Source organism: Hyposmocoma kahamanoa, unplaced genomic scaffold, assembly GCF_003589595.1.
Source record: "Hyposmocoma kahamanoa isolate Upper Pololo Valley unplaced genomic scaffold, ASM358959v1 170, whole genome shotgun sequence".
In the NCBI taxonomy this organism is placed as follows: domain Eukaryota; kingdom Metazoa; phylum Arthropoda; class Insecta; order Lepidoptera; family Cosmopterigidae; genus Hyposmocoma; species Hyposmocoma kahamanoa.
The window spans coordinates 360,771-377,219 of NW_020653614.1; the positions used below are offsets into that span (position 1 = coordinate 360,771).

Genomic DNA, 16,449 nt, shown 5'->3' on the forward strand with positions numbered 1-16,449 from the left:
ATATTTTTTAACAAAATGGATGACACCATGAAAAAGATGGAAGATGCTTTCAAGGCTCTCAAAGCAAGTGGTCAAAATACAGCAACTGGTATAACCGATTGGCTGAAAAGAGGTAAGGATTAGTAAAAATTACATGCGCATCTTGGACATTTCAATGCAAATTCTAAAACACCTTTATTTCAAAGGTAAGAAAATTACAACCGAAATCGGCGCATTAATTAAATTCTACTGTTTATTCGTAGTCATGGACCAATGACTCAAGAGAATTGCTAATAGCGATACGAGACAGCGTAGTTAAGTATTTAGTACCTATTAGCACAACAGATGTCGCGACTAGTACTAAATACAGCTAGTTTTGTAACTTTGTTTTACATTACCAAAACTATTCTAATTTTTAGTGATTTTATTTATTTATTTATTACATTTAAAGCACTAAGAAACAAAACATTCCAGTGTAACATAAACTTAAGTAAGTTTTCCGTATACCGCTCATTCGTCGTACAAATAAATATATTTCTATGTGTACCTACTGTGTAGTGTAGCGTTCGTACTTCTGCGTGTTGACATTCCTCATATTGTGCGTGTGAGTTAGGGGTGTCACTAAACCTTGATCTTCGTATGTACATCCCACCGCTGAACACGAGTCTATTCTAATAAATGATCGTGAACAGGACTTTAATATTAAATTTAAAGTTAGTGCCTACGTATGTTGTCAGTTGAAATTAGATAGTTATAATAACGATTTATTTCATATTCGTATTAAATTTACGTTTTCTTTTGTTTTTCTTTTTAAATTTCGTTTATTAGATAAAGCTTAGAATAATAACGCATAGAATGATAGTTTCTTATCAAACGAACTGTCACAAGTGAGGCGAAAACCAAATTCATGTAGGCGTAAGCAACTTGTATCTACGCTCGCCGGCACGCACACAAATATACAAATAATGATGCCATTGAATAACATTTCCCTTAAAAGTGGGAAAATTGTATCTTGTTTAGCTCATCATTAAGTTAAAGGTGCCTACAGATTTGCCCGATTTTGTCGATCGACAATGTCGATCAGGTACCTACAGATATGCTCGGTTTTGTCGATCGTTACTGTCGATCGACAATGTCAAGTGACAAGAATTTTCAAAAATTTAATTTTGGTAATCCTTATGGAAATGAAATGAAATGAAATGAAATGAAATAAGTTTTATTTGCATTGAATAGGTTTTTTACAGGATGGTAGTTGTTACATTTGAGTAGGTACTGCTATTCAGCCATTATACAAAAGCATGCAAAATTTAGTCTTTTAGGTAGTCATTTACACTATAATAACCTTTTTTAATTAAATATTTATACAATTCAGATGTCATTCTTTTATATGTCAAGTTTTTTATTTCTATTGGCAACTTATTATAAATTCTCATGCACATATAATATGAACTTTTTAAGTACAGTGTAGTCTTAGGTATATTTTCAACGACAAGTCTATTTGGGTGTCTTTTCGCGCGTGGATTAACATCTATCGATTTTTTAAACAGTTGTGAATGCTCTTTAACAAATTTGCAAACTTCATATATATACATGGAAGGTAAGGTCAAAATATTTAAATCCTTAAACAGCGGCTTGCAAGATTCCCGTGGGCCAATGCCGCACATTGCTCGAATACACTTTTTTTGAGTTACAAAAGCTCGCTCTACATATGTTCCATTACCCCATATAATCAATCCGTAACGTAGTACCGACGCAATGTAGCCGTGATAGGCAAACAAGCATATTCTTTTAGAGGCAACTCGTCTCAATCCACGAAGGACGTACACAAATCTGTTTATTTTGCTGCAGATGCTGTCAATATGATTGGTAAAGCTCAGTTTTTTATCTATTAGAATACCCAAAAATTTTACTGTCTCTAAACTTTGTATGATCTTTCCATCATATTTTATAGTAATATTCATTGGTGTACGTCTCTTAACAGCAAATTGGACATATTTAGTTTTATCCAAATTCACATGTAGATTGTTTCTATTTAACCAAACTATTACAGATTTCATTGTGTCATTAATTTCGGCTTCATAATGATTGACGTCGTTATTATTTGAGTTGATGACTATTGCAATGTCATCTGCAAACATGACAATTTTGTGCTGAGTTATCAGGGGCAGGTCATTAATGTACAACAAAAATAGTAATGGGCCAAGTATGCTTCCCTGAGGAACACCAAACTTATTGAAATCATTAGTCGAACAGCATGTGGTAATATTTTTATTTTGATCCAGGTAGCTTAACTCCACCCGTTGCTGTCTGCTATATAGGTACGACTTAAACCAACTCAGTGCTATGCCCCTAATACCATATTTTTCTAATTTGGTCAGCAGTCTCTCATGTGCTACAAAATCGAAAGCTTGAGACATGTCTAGGAACAATACTGTGCTGTGTTTTTGTGTATCAAGAGCTTTGGTCACCATTCCGGCAATATTGAAAACCGCCTCAGCTGTTGATTTTCCCTTTTGAAAGCCGAATTGTTCCGGTCTTATAAGGTTGAATTTTGTGCAATAGTCTATCAATCTAATGTACATGCATTTTTCAAAAACTTTGGCTAATGTCGGGATGAGAGTAATTGGCCGGTAGTTGGATAGTTCCGACTTGTCCCCCTTCTTAAAGATTGGCTTCACTATTGATACCTTTAATACATCAGGAAACATGCCCCTTTCAAAGGATAGATTTATTAAGTATGTTAAGACTGGTGCCAATTCATTCCCGCATTGTTTTAAAATTTTTGTCGAGATTTCATCATAGCCACAGGCATTTGTATTGTTCAAAGATTGTATTATTTTAATAATGTCATAGGTTACGAACGGTTTTATGTAGAACGAATTTAATGTCATTTGTACCTCTGTTAAATTGTCATACTTATGTTTGTCAAATATAATGTTATTATCATTGGTCAAATTTATGAAATGTCGATTAAAAGCTAAAGCCATTTGTAATGGCTCTATCACTCTTGTGTTTTGTATATTTAACTCAGTTATATCCGTAATGGGTGGTTTTTGTACGTTATGGCCCTTTATAACTGCCCACGAGGCCTTACATACATTCTTGTTATGTTTAATAAAATTAGTATTATGTTTCTTTTGGGCATTCAAAATACATCTTTTTAAAATTTTTGAGTAATTTCTATATTTTACTTTATCTGTTTTGTTTTTGCTTTTGTAATACTTAAAACGTAATTCTCTTTTAATTTTACAACACTTTCTTAGCGCTTTAGATACCCATTTAGGACCACTAGTTTTTGTATTAACCTTATAACGGCGTTTGGGATAACAGAGATTATATAATAAAACGAAAATTTCATGGAAATTTCTAAACGCTACATTAATATCTGTTTCATTGAAAACATCATTAAAATTTAATGCTTTAAGGTTCGTTTGAAATTTTTTATTATTCTCCTCTGTTAGTTCTCTTTTTGTGATGTACCAAAAAGTTGTTTCTTTTGGTTTATTTCGGGGGGAAAAACTTAACACTTGGGCGGTATTGTGATCAGAGAGATAAAGGGGTAAGACGCTTCCAATACCTTCCTTTATATTGCTAATAATAAGATCTAAGCATGAGAGTTGTCTAGTCGGTTGGTCTATATGTTGTATTAGGTTGTAATTTGACATTAAATCTTTAAAATAGCGGCTGTCCACAGTATTTTCTAGAATGTTTATGTTAAAATCGCCAGTGATTATAATTTTTTTCTTTCTATGTAAGTTCGTGGCGTCGTGCAATACTGAATCCAATATTCTTAAGAAATGTGTACCAAATCTCTTACTCGAGTTATAAATGCACAAAATAATTAAATTATACGCCGGCAATTCAATACCAGAGCACTCAAATACTCTCGGCACCAAATATCTACGGAAGAAACTAAGTTCCCTAGACACAATACCACTTTTTAACAAAATACATGTACCGCCTCTTTTGTTCTCTCTACAATAACTAGACACCAAATCATAATTAAATAACTTTACATTTTTTTCCTCACCTTTTTTTATAAATGTTTCACTTAGGCAAATAGCATCAGGATGGGAGTTAAATTCAGAAATTGTGATTTCCAGCAGGTCTCTTTTATCAAAAAAGCTGGCTATGTTTTGGTGCAGCAGAATGAATTGACTACTGTGAGACACGAAAAAAATCAGAATCACCCGTCCCCAAACAGTCGCTACCTATATTTATATTTGAATCTGCCGCTTGACCATTCAAATTATCTAACAAAACGTCATTTATCAATAGACTTAAATCGTTGAAAATTTGACGGAGTCCTCTATTATTTAAAATACCCTTAAAAATAGTAAACATGTCACTGTCGTAGGTAAGATTTTTGTTCGAGTCGATAATATAAGCATATTCGTGTGTCAGGTTGTCAAGATAGAGTAGATTATTGAATGTGTCAATACGTGTGTTAAATAATAGATTTGCGTACAATCCGTGTCTAAATGTTGGTAAACATATGAATACATTAGTATGTTGAATTTTTAACAATTCTGTCCTAAGAATCTTAACTAAATTTCGATAGTCCATACTGATTTCAAAATCTTTTTCTCCTATCATTATAACACACGAGTCGTGCAATGTAAAATTTTGAACTTTTTTTTCTAAATTGACTAGGAGTTGTTGCAGTCCTGCATTTGGTGTCAAAAAGTGGCAGAGTTTTGTTTCATTAAAAGTTGATCTGGCCGTCGTTACAACTCTATTGTTTTTATTGCTGCTTATAATACACAAATTATTTGAGTGATGTGTGTCACTTTGTTCTACGTTACGAAAACGCCTTTCACGAGCTTTTTGTAGTTTTTTTGCTTTATACTTTGAAGTTAACGTTGGTGTCGCAATGATTGGTGTATCACTCGTCTCTCCTTTTCTGTTGTCCAATTTACTATTTATTTTGTTAGTTGGAATTGGTGTCGTGTAGGGTTTTCCACTACTCAAGCTTAAATTCGGTCGTTTCGTAGTTTGTGTAGGAGAGCTACATATCTGTGTAAGGGTCTTTATTTTACTCTCATATGTTTTGTTGAGTTTGACCAACGAGCTATTTTCAGCCAAGAGATTTACGATTTCGTTGTCTGCTGATTCTAGTTTTTGTTGTAATTGCAGTATTGTATTTTCCAGCTCTTCAATGACTTCCCGACTACATTCGCTGATTTCAGGACAGCTTCTGTTCATTACCTGGGAGGTAATGATTGATGAAAAATCATCTTCAATCTCGCTTTCTTCAATGGGTTCCTTACAAGTGTCACACTTCCACGCTTTTTTTCTGTTCGGTGTCATTAGGTCGAACCTTTTGTCTGTTACAGTCCTAATGCAATTTGGTACGTGAAATACATTCTCGCATTCACAGCATTTAATGTATCGTCGTGTAGTTATCTCGTTCCCACATTTAAAACACTGTGACGCCATTGCTTTTTTCGTCGAGTATGTAATATAGGTCAAATTTCTATTGTGTCTCCCTCTATCGTCAAATGGCAGAACTATACGATAACTCTAAAATACATCGATATCCCAACGCCCCCAGCGGCAAGTGGCAGAACTTCAGATTTCAAAATATGTCACCAGAGGTCACCACAATTCATACATTTACACCGCCATCTAGTTCATAGTAAACACAATATTGGAATTATAATTTACCTATTCCCCGGTAGATGGTGGTAGAAGTGAGACCGCAAGATATTTTTTTCTTGGAAATGTGTATAAGGTCCAAAGTCCAATTAGTTGTCAGTTTAACGATAATACGTTATGTTCATGAAATTTAAATTTGAACAACACTTCGTATTAGCCACTAGTAAAAGTTCACACTATTTTGTTTACAAATAACTTTGTGTTCATGATATACAACTAATATTGTTTTTTTCCCACTACAATTGTTCAAAAACAAAGACAAGATTCACTGTAGATAAAAGTAGTTGTTGATGAATAGTTAACCACTGAAACTTTCCACAAACACTTCCACAATATATTTGAGCCACTTTGATCTTATCTGCAATGTTCAAGGCGCTTAAATCAAACTTTTTCTATTTTTAAACAAAATTCAAATGTAGACACTATGTTAGTACTAGCTGCGCCCTCTAGCGTGTGTGTGGAAATGGCATTTATATCTGAATACACGATGACGGACACGACTTTTCAAATAAATGCAATATGGGAGTCATTTTCGAGATATTCGAGGCGCTCATTACGAATATGGCACTCATTTCTAAATTCAAGATGGCGGGCACGATGTCTCGCATTTTAATTGCAAGTTGGGTATCGTTTTCAAGGTATTTGGGGATGCTCATTACAAATATAGCATTTATTTCTAAATCCAAGATGGCGGACACGAGTTTTCAAAAAAATGTTATTATGGGTGTCATTGTCGATGTATTTGGGGATGCTCAATGTGAATATGGCACTATTTGTAAATCCAAGATAGCGGGCACGATTTTTCAAATAATGGCAAGTTGGGTATCCTTTTCGAGGTATTTGGGGGTGCTCATTACGAATATTGCTTTTGTTTGAACTGTCGTGTCTGCCATCTTGGAAATAGAAATGAGTGCCATATTCGTATTGAACGTCCCTAAATATCTCGAAAAGGATACCCATATAGCATTTTTTGAAAAATCGTGTCCGCCATCTTGGATTTACAAATAAGTGCTATATTCGTATTGAGCACCCCCAAATATCTCGAAAATGATACCCATATTGCATTTTTTTTTAAATTGTGTCCACCATCTTGGATTTAGAAATAAGTACTATATTCGTAATGAGCACCCCCATATACCCCGCAAACGATACCCAGAATCAAAATCAAAATAATCTTTATTTCATAGGTAAGCATTGTTACACTAGAAATCGTCACATTGGTTAAAGTCTACCGCTCAAGGTAAGGCAGATTCCCCCGAGAAGTATGAGCAAGAAACTCTGGGGGTTGCTCTTTGTAAACAACATTTGTACGCATTTAACTTGCAGAAATGGAGGTCAAATGCACACTTACATTAGAATAAAAAAAAATTTGCAGCCGTCGCGATATTGCCTATTCTCAAAAAATTACGTAATATAAATTATTTCGAAACTGAATAGCAAAATTGGGAGAAAGAAATCCGTTACTTTGCAACATTTTCGTGTCTTGTTGCAACGAAATTATTTTTAGGTTTTAGTGAATATTTATATAAAAATACAAGTTGAAACGCGTTACTTCCTTGTGGAATGTGATGTTAATATCTATTTTATGTTTGTCTGACATATTTTTACACTCATTTACCGCACATTTCGTCATTTTTAGCTAAAATTCTGGAGCTGTTCGCGGTGCAATTTGACCTTGAGCACTGACAGCCCACCCGCTCGTGTAGGCCCTTTGGGAAGCCTCTAACTTGCCTCACTTAGCGTGTGTGGACTAGGTTTCTATGCGTTATTATTCTAAGAAATAAGGTATATATTTTAATTTATTTTTACCATAAAGATTTCGATAAGACGGTATCCACAATTTATTATTATAGACATTTCGCGTCTTCGTTTCACCACTGTAGGTAGATTCTAAACTTTTATCAAAAAGTGTACATACGGCTGGTAGCATACATTTTAATTTTTCATGTATAGGGAGTATTTTGCAGTGGTGGAACAAACCGCGCTAATCGTCTTTGTTCTTTAATAACAAACAAAACAACTAGATGGCCCTTATTGCAAAGATTTTTATGGATAGCGCGGACATTTTTTTTATTTTGTTTAAGATTAACGTCATCTACCGACATTAGGATGCGTTAATTTACAAATTATAGTTTGTAACACACACTGACATGCATTCAGAAAATAAGTTTACCTCATGATCAGTATTACGTGGAAAAAACTGACTTATAAGTTTTTTATAAATTATATTTTTATAGAAATTTCTTACAAAAAAGAAAAAACTACTTTGTAAGTTGAAAAATCCCACGTCATAGGACAGCTGACGCCAGGAAGGAAGAGTTCAAGTTACAGCAGCTACATCTCTTCCGATGTGACCACTATGTCACTAAAATACACGAAATCAGACTACTTTTTTTACCAAAGCACTGGCTGCTACAAATTAAAATTAATTTTTGACAAGAATCCCAGCATCCACCATGGTCTACTTCGCCCTATAGTTGGCCACGCCGAAGCATTGTACTCCGCGGCCATGCACGCATGCATGTAGCGAGGGCTGTCCTGTGTTACTAACATTGAAAAGGTTTTTATTATATGGACCATGACCCGTTAGAGCGGCAATAGGAGCGCAAGAAATTTTATGACATCAAGTGTCGGGACGAACTAGTCTTGGGCCTGGTGGAGTAAGCGACAAGCCTGGCCATAACAGTTGTAGTGCCACTCTGAGCTTTAAATTTCAAAGAACTGAGTGGCACTGCCACAGCGCCCGTCACTCTGACACTTGTTGACAAGTTCCATGAGCACGTAACTTCACCCCCAAGCACCCTTACCCTTCATAACCGGAACGCAGTAATGCTCACATGACGGATTGGCGGCAGAAATAGGTAAGGTGTCAGTACTTTCAACTACAAACCATTATATGACTAAACTTGGCAACTTGGTCTAGTTCAGGCACCTAACGGTGTGCAACATTTTTGATAGTGATAAAAAATAAACCAAACAGTTGTTTCAGCGGCAATTATAACAGACGAGGAGACGGAACGAAAAGCCAAAGAACTCCTCGGAGAGGGTAAAGTTACGTACGAGAAATTCAATGCGGCAGTTAAGAAACTTGCTCAGGACAAAAAAGCCAAATTTGATGATTATTCCAAGAAATTGTTGGACTCAGGTAAGTACTATTTCCTCTGGTGGACAAAGGACCATCTTTTTTGTTTTGTATTCACAAGAAAATGCTTTAAGAGTCAACCATCTCATCTCGAATTTAAATTTTTTTCCCGTACTAATACGGTTCATTTTGCTTGGGTCCAGAGACTGGGACACCGGCTTTATTTCAGAATTTATTTTTTTACAAACGAAATTGAAGACATTTGAAAATTATTTTCCATTCAAAATTTATTAGCCATTCAAAAATAACTAAAAAAAAAACACGCGAGTGACTTGTACAGTCGCTGGATATTCATAGATAGATAGGTTTGCTATCAATGCATTTTTCATTATTGTAGTTAAAGAAGCAACAAGCTTTTGGGCACTTAGTGATAAATTAAACATCAAAATCAACACTCCTTGACTTAAGTAATGCCTTCAATGGTATTGACTTTGAAATTGGAGGTATTGCGTACTCTTAACATATCTCCAGCAGTTATTGATTGGTTTCGAAGCTACCTCTGTGGACGTCGGCAGTGTGTACGCAATGAGAATTCTTTCTCTACGTGGTGCGATATTTCCGCTGGAGTTCCGCAGGGTGGCGTCCTTTCTCCTCTCTTATTTTCTTTGTTTATTAACTCTATCACACAATCCCTCACTTCTTCTTATCATCTTTATGCTGATGACCTCCAGATTTACACCCAGTCGTCTATTCAAGATTTACCACGTGCCATTAATACTACCAATGTGGACCTTGAATCTATCCGTCAATGGAGTCAGACCTTTGGCCTTAAAGTTAACCCATCCAAAACACAATCGATTATTATAGGTAGCACTTGGTCCAATTCTCGTTTAAATCTAAACTCCTTACACCCTGTGGTTTTCGATGGTGTCTGTATTCCTTATTTGGATACAGTCAGGAATTTGGGGGTAATTTTTGATAAATGTCTGACTTGGAAGCCGCACGTTGATGAGGTTAGCAGGAAGGTGTTTGGTGCGCATTTCTCTCTGAGAAGGCTTAAAAAGTTTTTGCCGACTAAAACTAAAATTACTCTGGCCCAGAGCATTCTCCACCCGATACTGGATTATGCATATGTTTGCTACCCAGATTTGTCAGTAACTCTGCTCAATAAATTGGAACGGCTCCAAAATATGTATGTTAGGTTCATCTTCGGACTACGTAAATTTGACCATGTTTCCCAATTTCGCACACAACTTAAATTAAATTTAAAATTCTGCCCATTCATCGGCGTAGAGATCTTCATATACTTGCACTTCTCTATTCAATTCTGTTCTATCCAATTACGCCTTCTTATCTTAAAATTCGCTTTACTTTCCACTCTTCTACACTCTGTCGTCCCCTTCCCTCCTCTGATACTCTCTTACTAAACTTGCCCTCTCATACCTCTAACTTTTATTCCAACTCTTTTACCATTTCTGCTATCAGATTGTGGAATTCTCTCCCTGAATCGATTCGTTCAAACAACGTGGCAAGGATCACTTCCTCAACTCCTAAATTTCGTCTGTCCTCTGCTATCCTTTCATTTATTTCCTACATTTATACATCATTTTTCTTTTTCCTTTAAAAGTATATAAGCATTTAAAATTATTGTGTATGTATTGTTATGTATGTATTAATAATATTATTATTATTTGTATGTATATGTATATCTATCTACGGAGATGTATATATTTTTATTATTACTTATTATGTAGTGTACTTATGATGATATTCTTTTCTTGCACCCCTTTTTGCATATCCGAAATGTCTATCCTAAGGTTGCCTGGAAGAAATTGCTACATAGCAATAAGGCCGCCTGTTGCACATTGACTTACTACTACTATTATACTTAAGCTATTGTATTGTATTGTATTTGTAATTTTATGTGCAATAAAGAATATTTCATTCATTCATTCATCAAAATGTTGAGTGCTAGATAATTAAAAAAAAAAATCACAAACTAAGTGCACGACTGCGTTACAAATCTTCAATTTCGAATTTGTGAAAATTAAGTCATTTTTAAGCAAAAACCGCGTTGTATTTCACAATTTTCATAAAAATACAACATTTTGCTGATTCTTGTAACCATCATATCCATTGTGGCACCTTTGGTTCCTTGTGTACCAGTCCCCGGGTTCAATGGGTACCATGAGGTGTGAAGAAACATGTTTTCAGAAGGACTAACTGTATTTTGACAAAAATGAAGTACTACGTTATCATACCCAGTAAAATTATCTATAATTATAAACGAAAAGTATAATTTAGGTCCATAGATACATAGTTACAGCTCTAGAAAATTTAGGTGGTTCATTGTCAACCACACTGCCCTACCTCTTGACCTGACCTTTCTTTAGGACGTCCTCAATTTGTTCATGGTCAAATTCGTCTTGGTCGGCCTTACCAACATATATACTCTCGCCTTATAAATATAAAAATGTAAAATAAATATAAAAAATATAGGTACAACAACCCACTGATATCCTGTAATTGAGCACGTATAGTTTAACTGATTAGAATACGTAATTATTTACGATAGAACACAAACAAAAATTTCTTCGACCCGAGTTATGATATATCAGAAAATATATTTTTAAAAGGAATGTTTGAGGGTGTTTATTATCAGAAAGCTGTTACAAGACTACTTAATTATAAATAAAATGTAATTACAGTTCAGTAACTGCGCTTATTGCAATATTTCTAGGCTGCGCGTGTAACCTATACATACGACGAACTCAAAGCGAAATATATATAATATATAATCTTTATTACAATAAATCTCATTCGTAAGGCAGATTCCCCTGAGAAGAATGAGCAAGAAACTCTAGGGGTTGCTCTTTGTAAAAATATACATTTGAATACATTTATCATTACATTATTTAATATAAATCTTAGATCGAAAATACCTGAAAGAGATAAACGGGTCACTACCACGGATTTTTGTCATCCAAGTACGCAGGAGTTGTATAATATATATAAACTTTAGTATAAAATTTTAAACCTCGTAAATGGCAATTTTTGAATATCAATCGGAGTCTTATTATAGAAGCGTATACATTTCCCCTTAAATGAATTTGAGACTTAGTGAAGACGACTGTCAGAACAGCTAGTTTATTTTTATTCCTCGTATTAATGTTATGTCTGTCCATCGTCTGTCACTATTTTTCATAAAAAAAATAATATTTTTCTTAACATAAATAACATTTACATAAATGTACTGTGACTTTAGTGTAAGAATGTTAATCTCTTTAAACTTACCTCTCGACGTCAGCTATATCCAGGTCTAGTGGCTTGGTACCACCCGATGAGACTTTTTCTCTGTGTTCGATCACAAAGATCGAAATATAAATAATACAAAATTACTAGTCATAAGAAACTAGTGGAGTTATGTTACAAAAAAATCTCAATAATATACATTATTTAATAACAACAGTATCAACAGCGGCCAACGATGCGAAAGGAACCGTTGAACAAGAAGCCGAGTCGTTCAAGGACGCTGTTGCCAAATTCAAAGCGGATACTTGTAAGTTAATAAATTTAAACTAAAACAAAACTAAAAACAGAAATATGGGTGACATTCCCATGACCCTAGCTAATAATAGCAGCATCAGAGCCGGGTGCGGTTCGTAAGATATAATAATAAATGACATATTTTTGGTCAACATAACGTTCAACGGATATAATTAGTTAACCGTCTTCGAAAAAAAGAGGAGTAACATACGTATGTTTTTTTTTACTTTTTTTTTGTATGTATGTTACGCGATAACTCCATTTGTTAACCGATTTTGTTGATTCTTTTTTGTTTGAAAGAGGGTACATCCATAGTGGTCCCATTTAATTTTAAAGAAAGTCATCCCCATCTAAGGGTGACTTTCTTAAGGGTTCATGCATGAAGATTCATTTTTATAAATAGCGCCTAAATTTTGCTATAAGGAGCAATTATTTTAATAGTTGATTTTGCTATTCTCCAATTCAAGGCGTTTTTCTCTCTCATTATAATTATGTACTTTAAGCGGTGAGAACCGATTTTTATTATCTCCTGTGTCAAGTCCCGTATAGTGGCGAACTAGGGGATGAATCCGGGTTTTTGCGCACTTTCCGATAACCGATTTCAATAAAACTTGGCAAATAAATGTAATTCCACGAACTTTTGAGGTCGGTTTGTTTAGTACTCGTACTGAGTTTATTTATGGTATACAGACATTTGACATATTATTGTATGATATAAAGGTCATTGGGTATAATAGACGATTGATATAACAACTTTCAATCTAACATACCGATGGCATAAGATATAATATTCACTGAGTATAAAGTATTATAAATATAATTCCAGTGTTTTAGGTGCAATGAATCGAAAGTATTAGGCTCGAAAACACATAAAAATAATCTTGTAGAACTGATACTTCGCTTAGGTTAGGTTAGGTTAAAATATAGGTAAAAACTGCAACCATAACGGTACGAGAGCCGAGCGAGAAGAGAGCGTGTCGCGGCAGCGGCCGGCGAAGCGCCAATTCTAAATTTCGATGCGAAATCCTATTTGTGGTATAAAAACATTATTTTTGATGGACATGAGTTGATATGAATTGTTTTTTGATATTCAATTAAACATTCTTCATTTTTATTCAAATATAATAAAACGAAATAATCTGTTATATTATTTAATACATTATACGGGTAATACTCAATTAATTAGTTAATTGTGTTACAGAATCGTAATAGTTAATGTTTGTTATATTGAAGGTTTATTTAAACACATTGAAATTATGCCTTTTGTTGCTATACCAAGCGAAGATAGATTATTTGTTGTTATATCTTTCATTACACACTCAGCGCAGCCAGACACAGCATTGGAACCATTGAGTATATAACCAGAAATAGAGGCGAAACATGGGCCATATATTCCTGGTAATACATTAGCGATACATCTCTTATAAATATCAACTCCCGTTTGCACTGAAATATAGACAGGCCAACTACTGAGCTGTGTGTACGTCTCCGTATATTCCAAAAAATATTCTGTATTTATTGTAATAACGATAATATCTCTAACAATGCCGTGCTGTTCTATTCGGTGGTGTGGAAAAACAGCAAAATATCTAATTACAAAACAAACGGAATCACATTTCATCGGTAATTAAATATTAAATATGTAATTTTGCAATTTCCGTCCATTTTAGCAAAGCTCAAGTTAACTGGTCGATTTCAAGTGAAACAGTTGACGACACCCGTCAATTGTTTCGAACACGGGCTCGCCAATCGGAGCGCAGTTGTCACAGTAATGATATGGCAGATTAGTTTTCAAACAAATTAAATGACTTTTCGTCTCTACTTCTGGTTATATACTCGATAATTGGAATGTAAGAAATGGTTTGATCATAATGAATCCACCCCTAGCTCTCGGTAGCTGGTAAGGTACCGACTGAAAGAAAAACTTTTTAGATCTCCATTGTCGCTTACATTGGTAAAAGTCGAAATAAACTCAATAGAAAAGATTTGTAGTAACTCAGTTCAAAGAGCGGTGGTCCTAGTTTGGCATATAGACGGGTTCGAGTCCCTTTTTCTCTTTGTTTCGATCGATATATTAGTAACGATAATACATCATGTTTTTAAAGTAACTGCCTCCGTGGCCGAACGGTTACCATGCTGTACTTTTCTTGCCACCCAGAGGCCTACATATTTTTTCATAATATCAAGTGACGGGACGCTGCGCCTGGTAAGCTATACGCCTGTCCATAACAGTTCCAGTGCTACTGAGAGCTTTAAATCACGAATATCTGAAGGGCACTGCCACTGCACCTGTTACCCTGAGACGGTAACCTATCACAAACTCGATTTTTTTTCCGAAATAACGATTGTTCGAATTTTTAGTACACCGAAAACCGAATTATAACGAAACCGTTGTTCTTTCAGGATATGTTGGATGTTTATCGTAAAGACACGATTAGGTTCGGTTAGGAGTTAAGTTAGGTTTAAAAGAAAAAACATTTTCGTCTCAAAATTACTTTCGAGGTTATGAAAATTCGAGTAAACTTATTTCTGGAAAACGTCATTTCGGACTTTAAGAGTATGTAAGAGCCAGTGTGTAAATATGAAGGGACTGTAATGTGATAGTAGCCTGCAACATTTGTATATGCAATTCATGTTTTTCACTTCCCTGACGTTGTTCTTTAAGATACAAGCTTAAGAAAGTAAGGCAACGATATGTGCCTGTAATTTCACTTACTACTTGGCGGCAGAAATAGGTGAGGTGGCAGTACTTCTCTGGACGAACTCTTTCACACAGAGCTCTACTGCTATTAAAGTTTGAGTGTAATTAATAATAATAATAATAACACACACACTCAACATAGCCCCGCACTAGGGAAACCCTGTGTCGCGGGTGCCATGGACACACACATAGACAACCACAAATTACACCCAAACTCACGAGAGAAATAAATGTAGGTCATACAAATATTTCTCCCGGCCCGGGAATCGAACCTGGGACCTCTGCGTGGCAGTCCGGCATGCAAACCGTTCGGCCACCGAGGCAGTTATTAATAAATTTGTGGTTGTCTATGTTTCAGGAGAGTTTCCCTAGTGCGAGGCTAAGAGTGTGCGTTATATATTTATTATTTATTTAGTTTACATATAATAAAGTTTATTTCAAATTGCAGCAAACTTCTTACACGCCGGGACATCAACTCTGAACGAAACGGTGAATGAACAAAAAACAAAAGTTGTTGAAGCGGCCAAAAACGTGTTCTCCATATTTTCACCATCGGAAAAATAATAAAAATATTTTTTTATTTTGCATAGATGAAAACAACCTTCAAGAAAGAATACAAATCAAAATTACTGGGTCGTGGAATGCATTCAAAGATACAGATCAACAATAAAATAAAGCATTTCAAATTAGTTTTTAACTCGGCTACCTAGAACTTAGAATACACAGCTGTAACTGCTATTTTATGGTAGTCTGTATCATAGTAAACACACACAAAAAGTACAGACCAGAGTAAAATACAATTTTAATTGTAATACACCCAGTGGAACCCCAGAAGGTTACATTGTGATAACTATCATCATATGAGTCACTGGCATCGAGTATATAACTAGAAATAGAGACGAAATGTCATGTAATTTGTTTGAGAACTACTCTGCCAAATCATTACGGTGACAACTGCGCTCCGATTGGCCAGCCCGAATTCGAAATAATTGACGGGTGTCGTCAATTATTTCACTTTAAATCGACCAGTTTAACTTGAGCTTTGCTATAATGGATGATAATTAGAAAATTTAATATTTTTACGTTTGTTTTGTAATTAGATGTTTTTCCCACATCACCGAATTGAACAACCCCCCTACATAGTTAGAGATATTATACTTTTATTACAATAAATACAGAACATTTTTGGAATATACGGAGACGCACACTCAGGTCAATTGTTGACGCTGTACTATTTCAGCTTTCTAATTTGTGATTTCAGCGCAAACGAGAGTTGATATTTAAAAGTGATATATGGACCATTTGCTTGATGGGTTGCCAGGGATGGATGGCCCTTATTTCGTCTCCATTTCTGGTAAAATACTCGATGTGATAACCATCTTCATATGGGTCACTGGCCAGATATACCAGAAAGTGTAATTTGAAAAATGAATGACTTCAATTGTTTTTTGATTCCTAAATCGGTCATTCTCGGTCTAGTGTT

General features: G+C 35.0%; 1 protein-coding gene across 2 annotated transcripts; it reads left to right on the top strand.

Moving 5' to 3' along the window:
- Positions 1–15,779, top strand: LOC113225724. 2 transcript variants are annotated; one of them, XM_026458124.1, is made up of 4 exons: positions 1–112; positions 8,627–8,782; positions 12,189–12,278; positions 15,415–15,779. In XM_026458124.1, exons 1-4 carry the CDS (start codon positions 16–18, stop codon positions 15,528–15,530), a joined length of 459 nt encoding a protein of 152 aa, XP_026313909.1. In that variant the 5' UTR covers positions 1–15; the 3' UTR covers positions 15,531–15,779. The 2 variants fall into 2 exon arrangements, 1 of the variants encoding a protein (XP_026313909.1); XR_003310040.1 differs by having other exon boundaries at positions 46–112; positions 8,618–8,782.
- Positions 15,780–16,449: the final 670 nt, after the last annotated feature.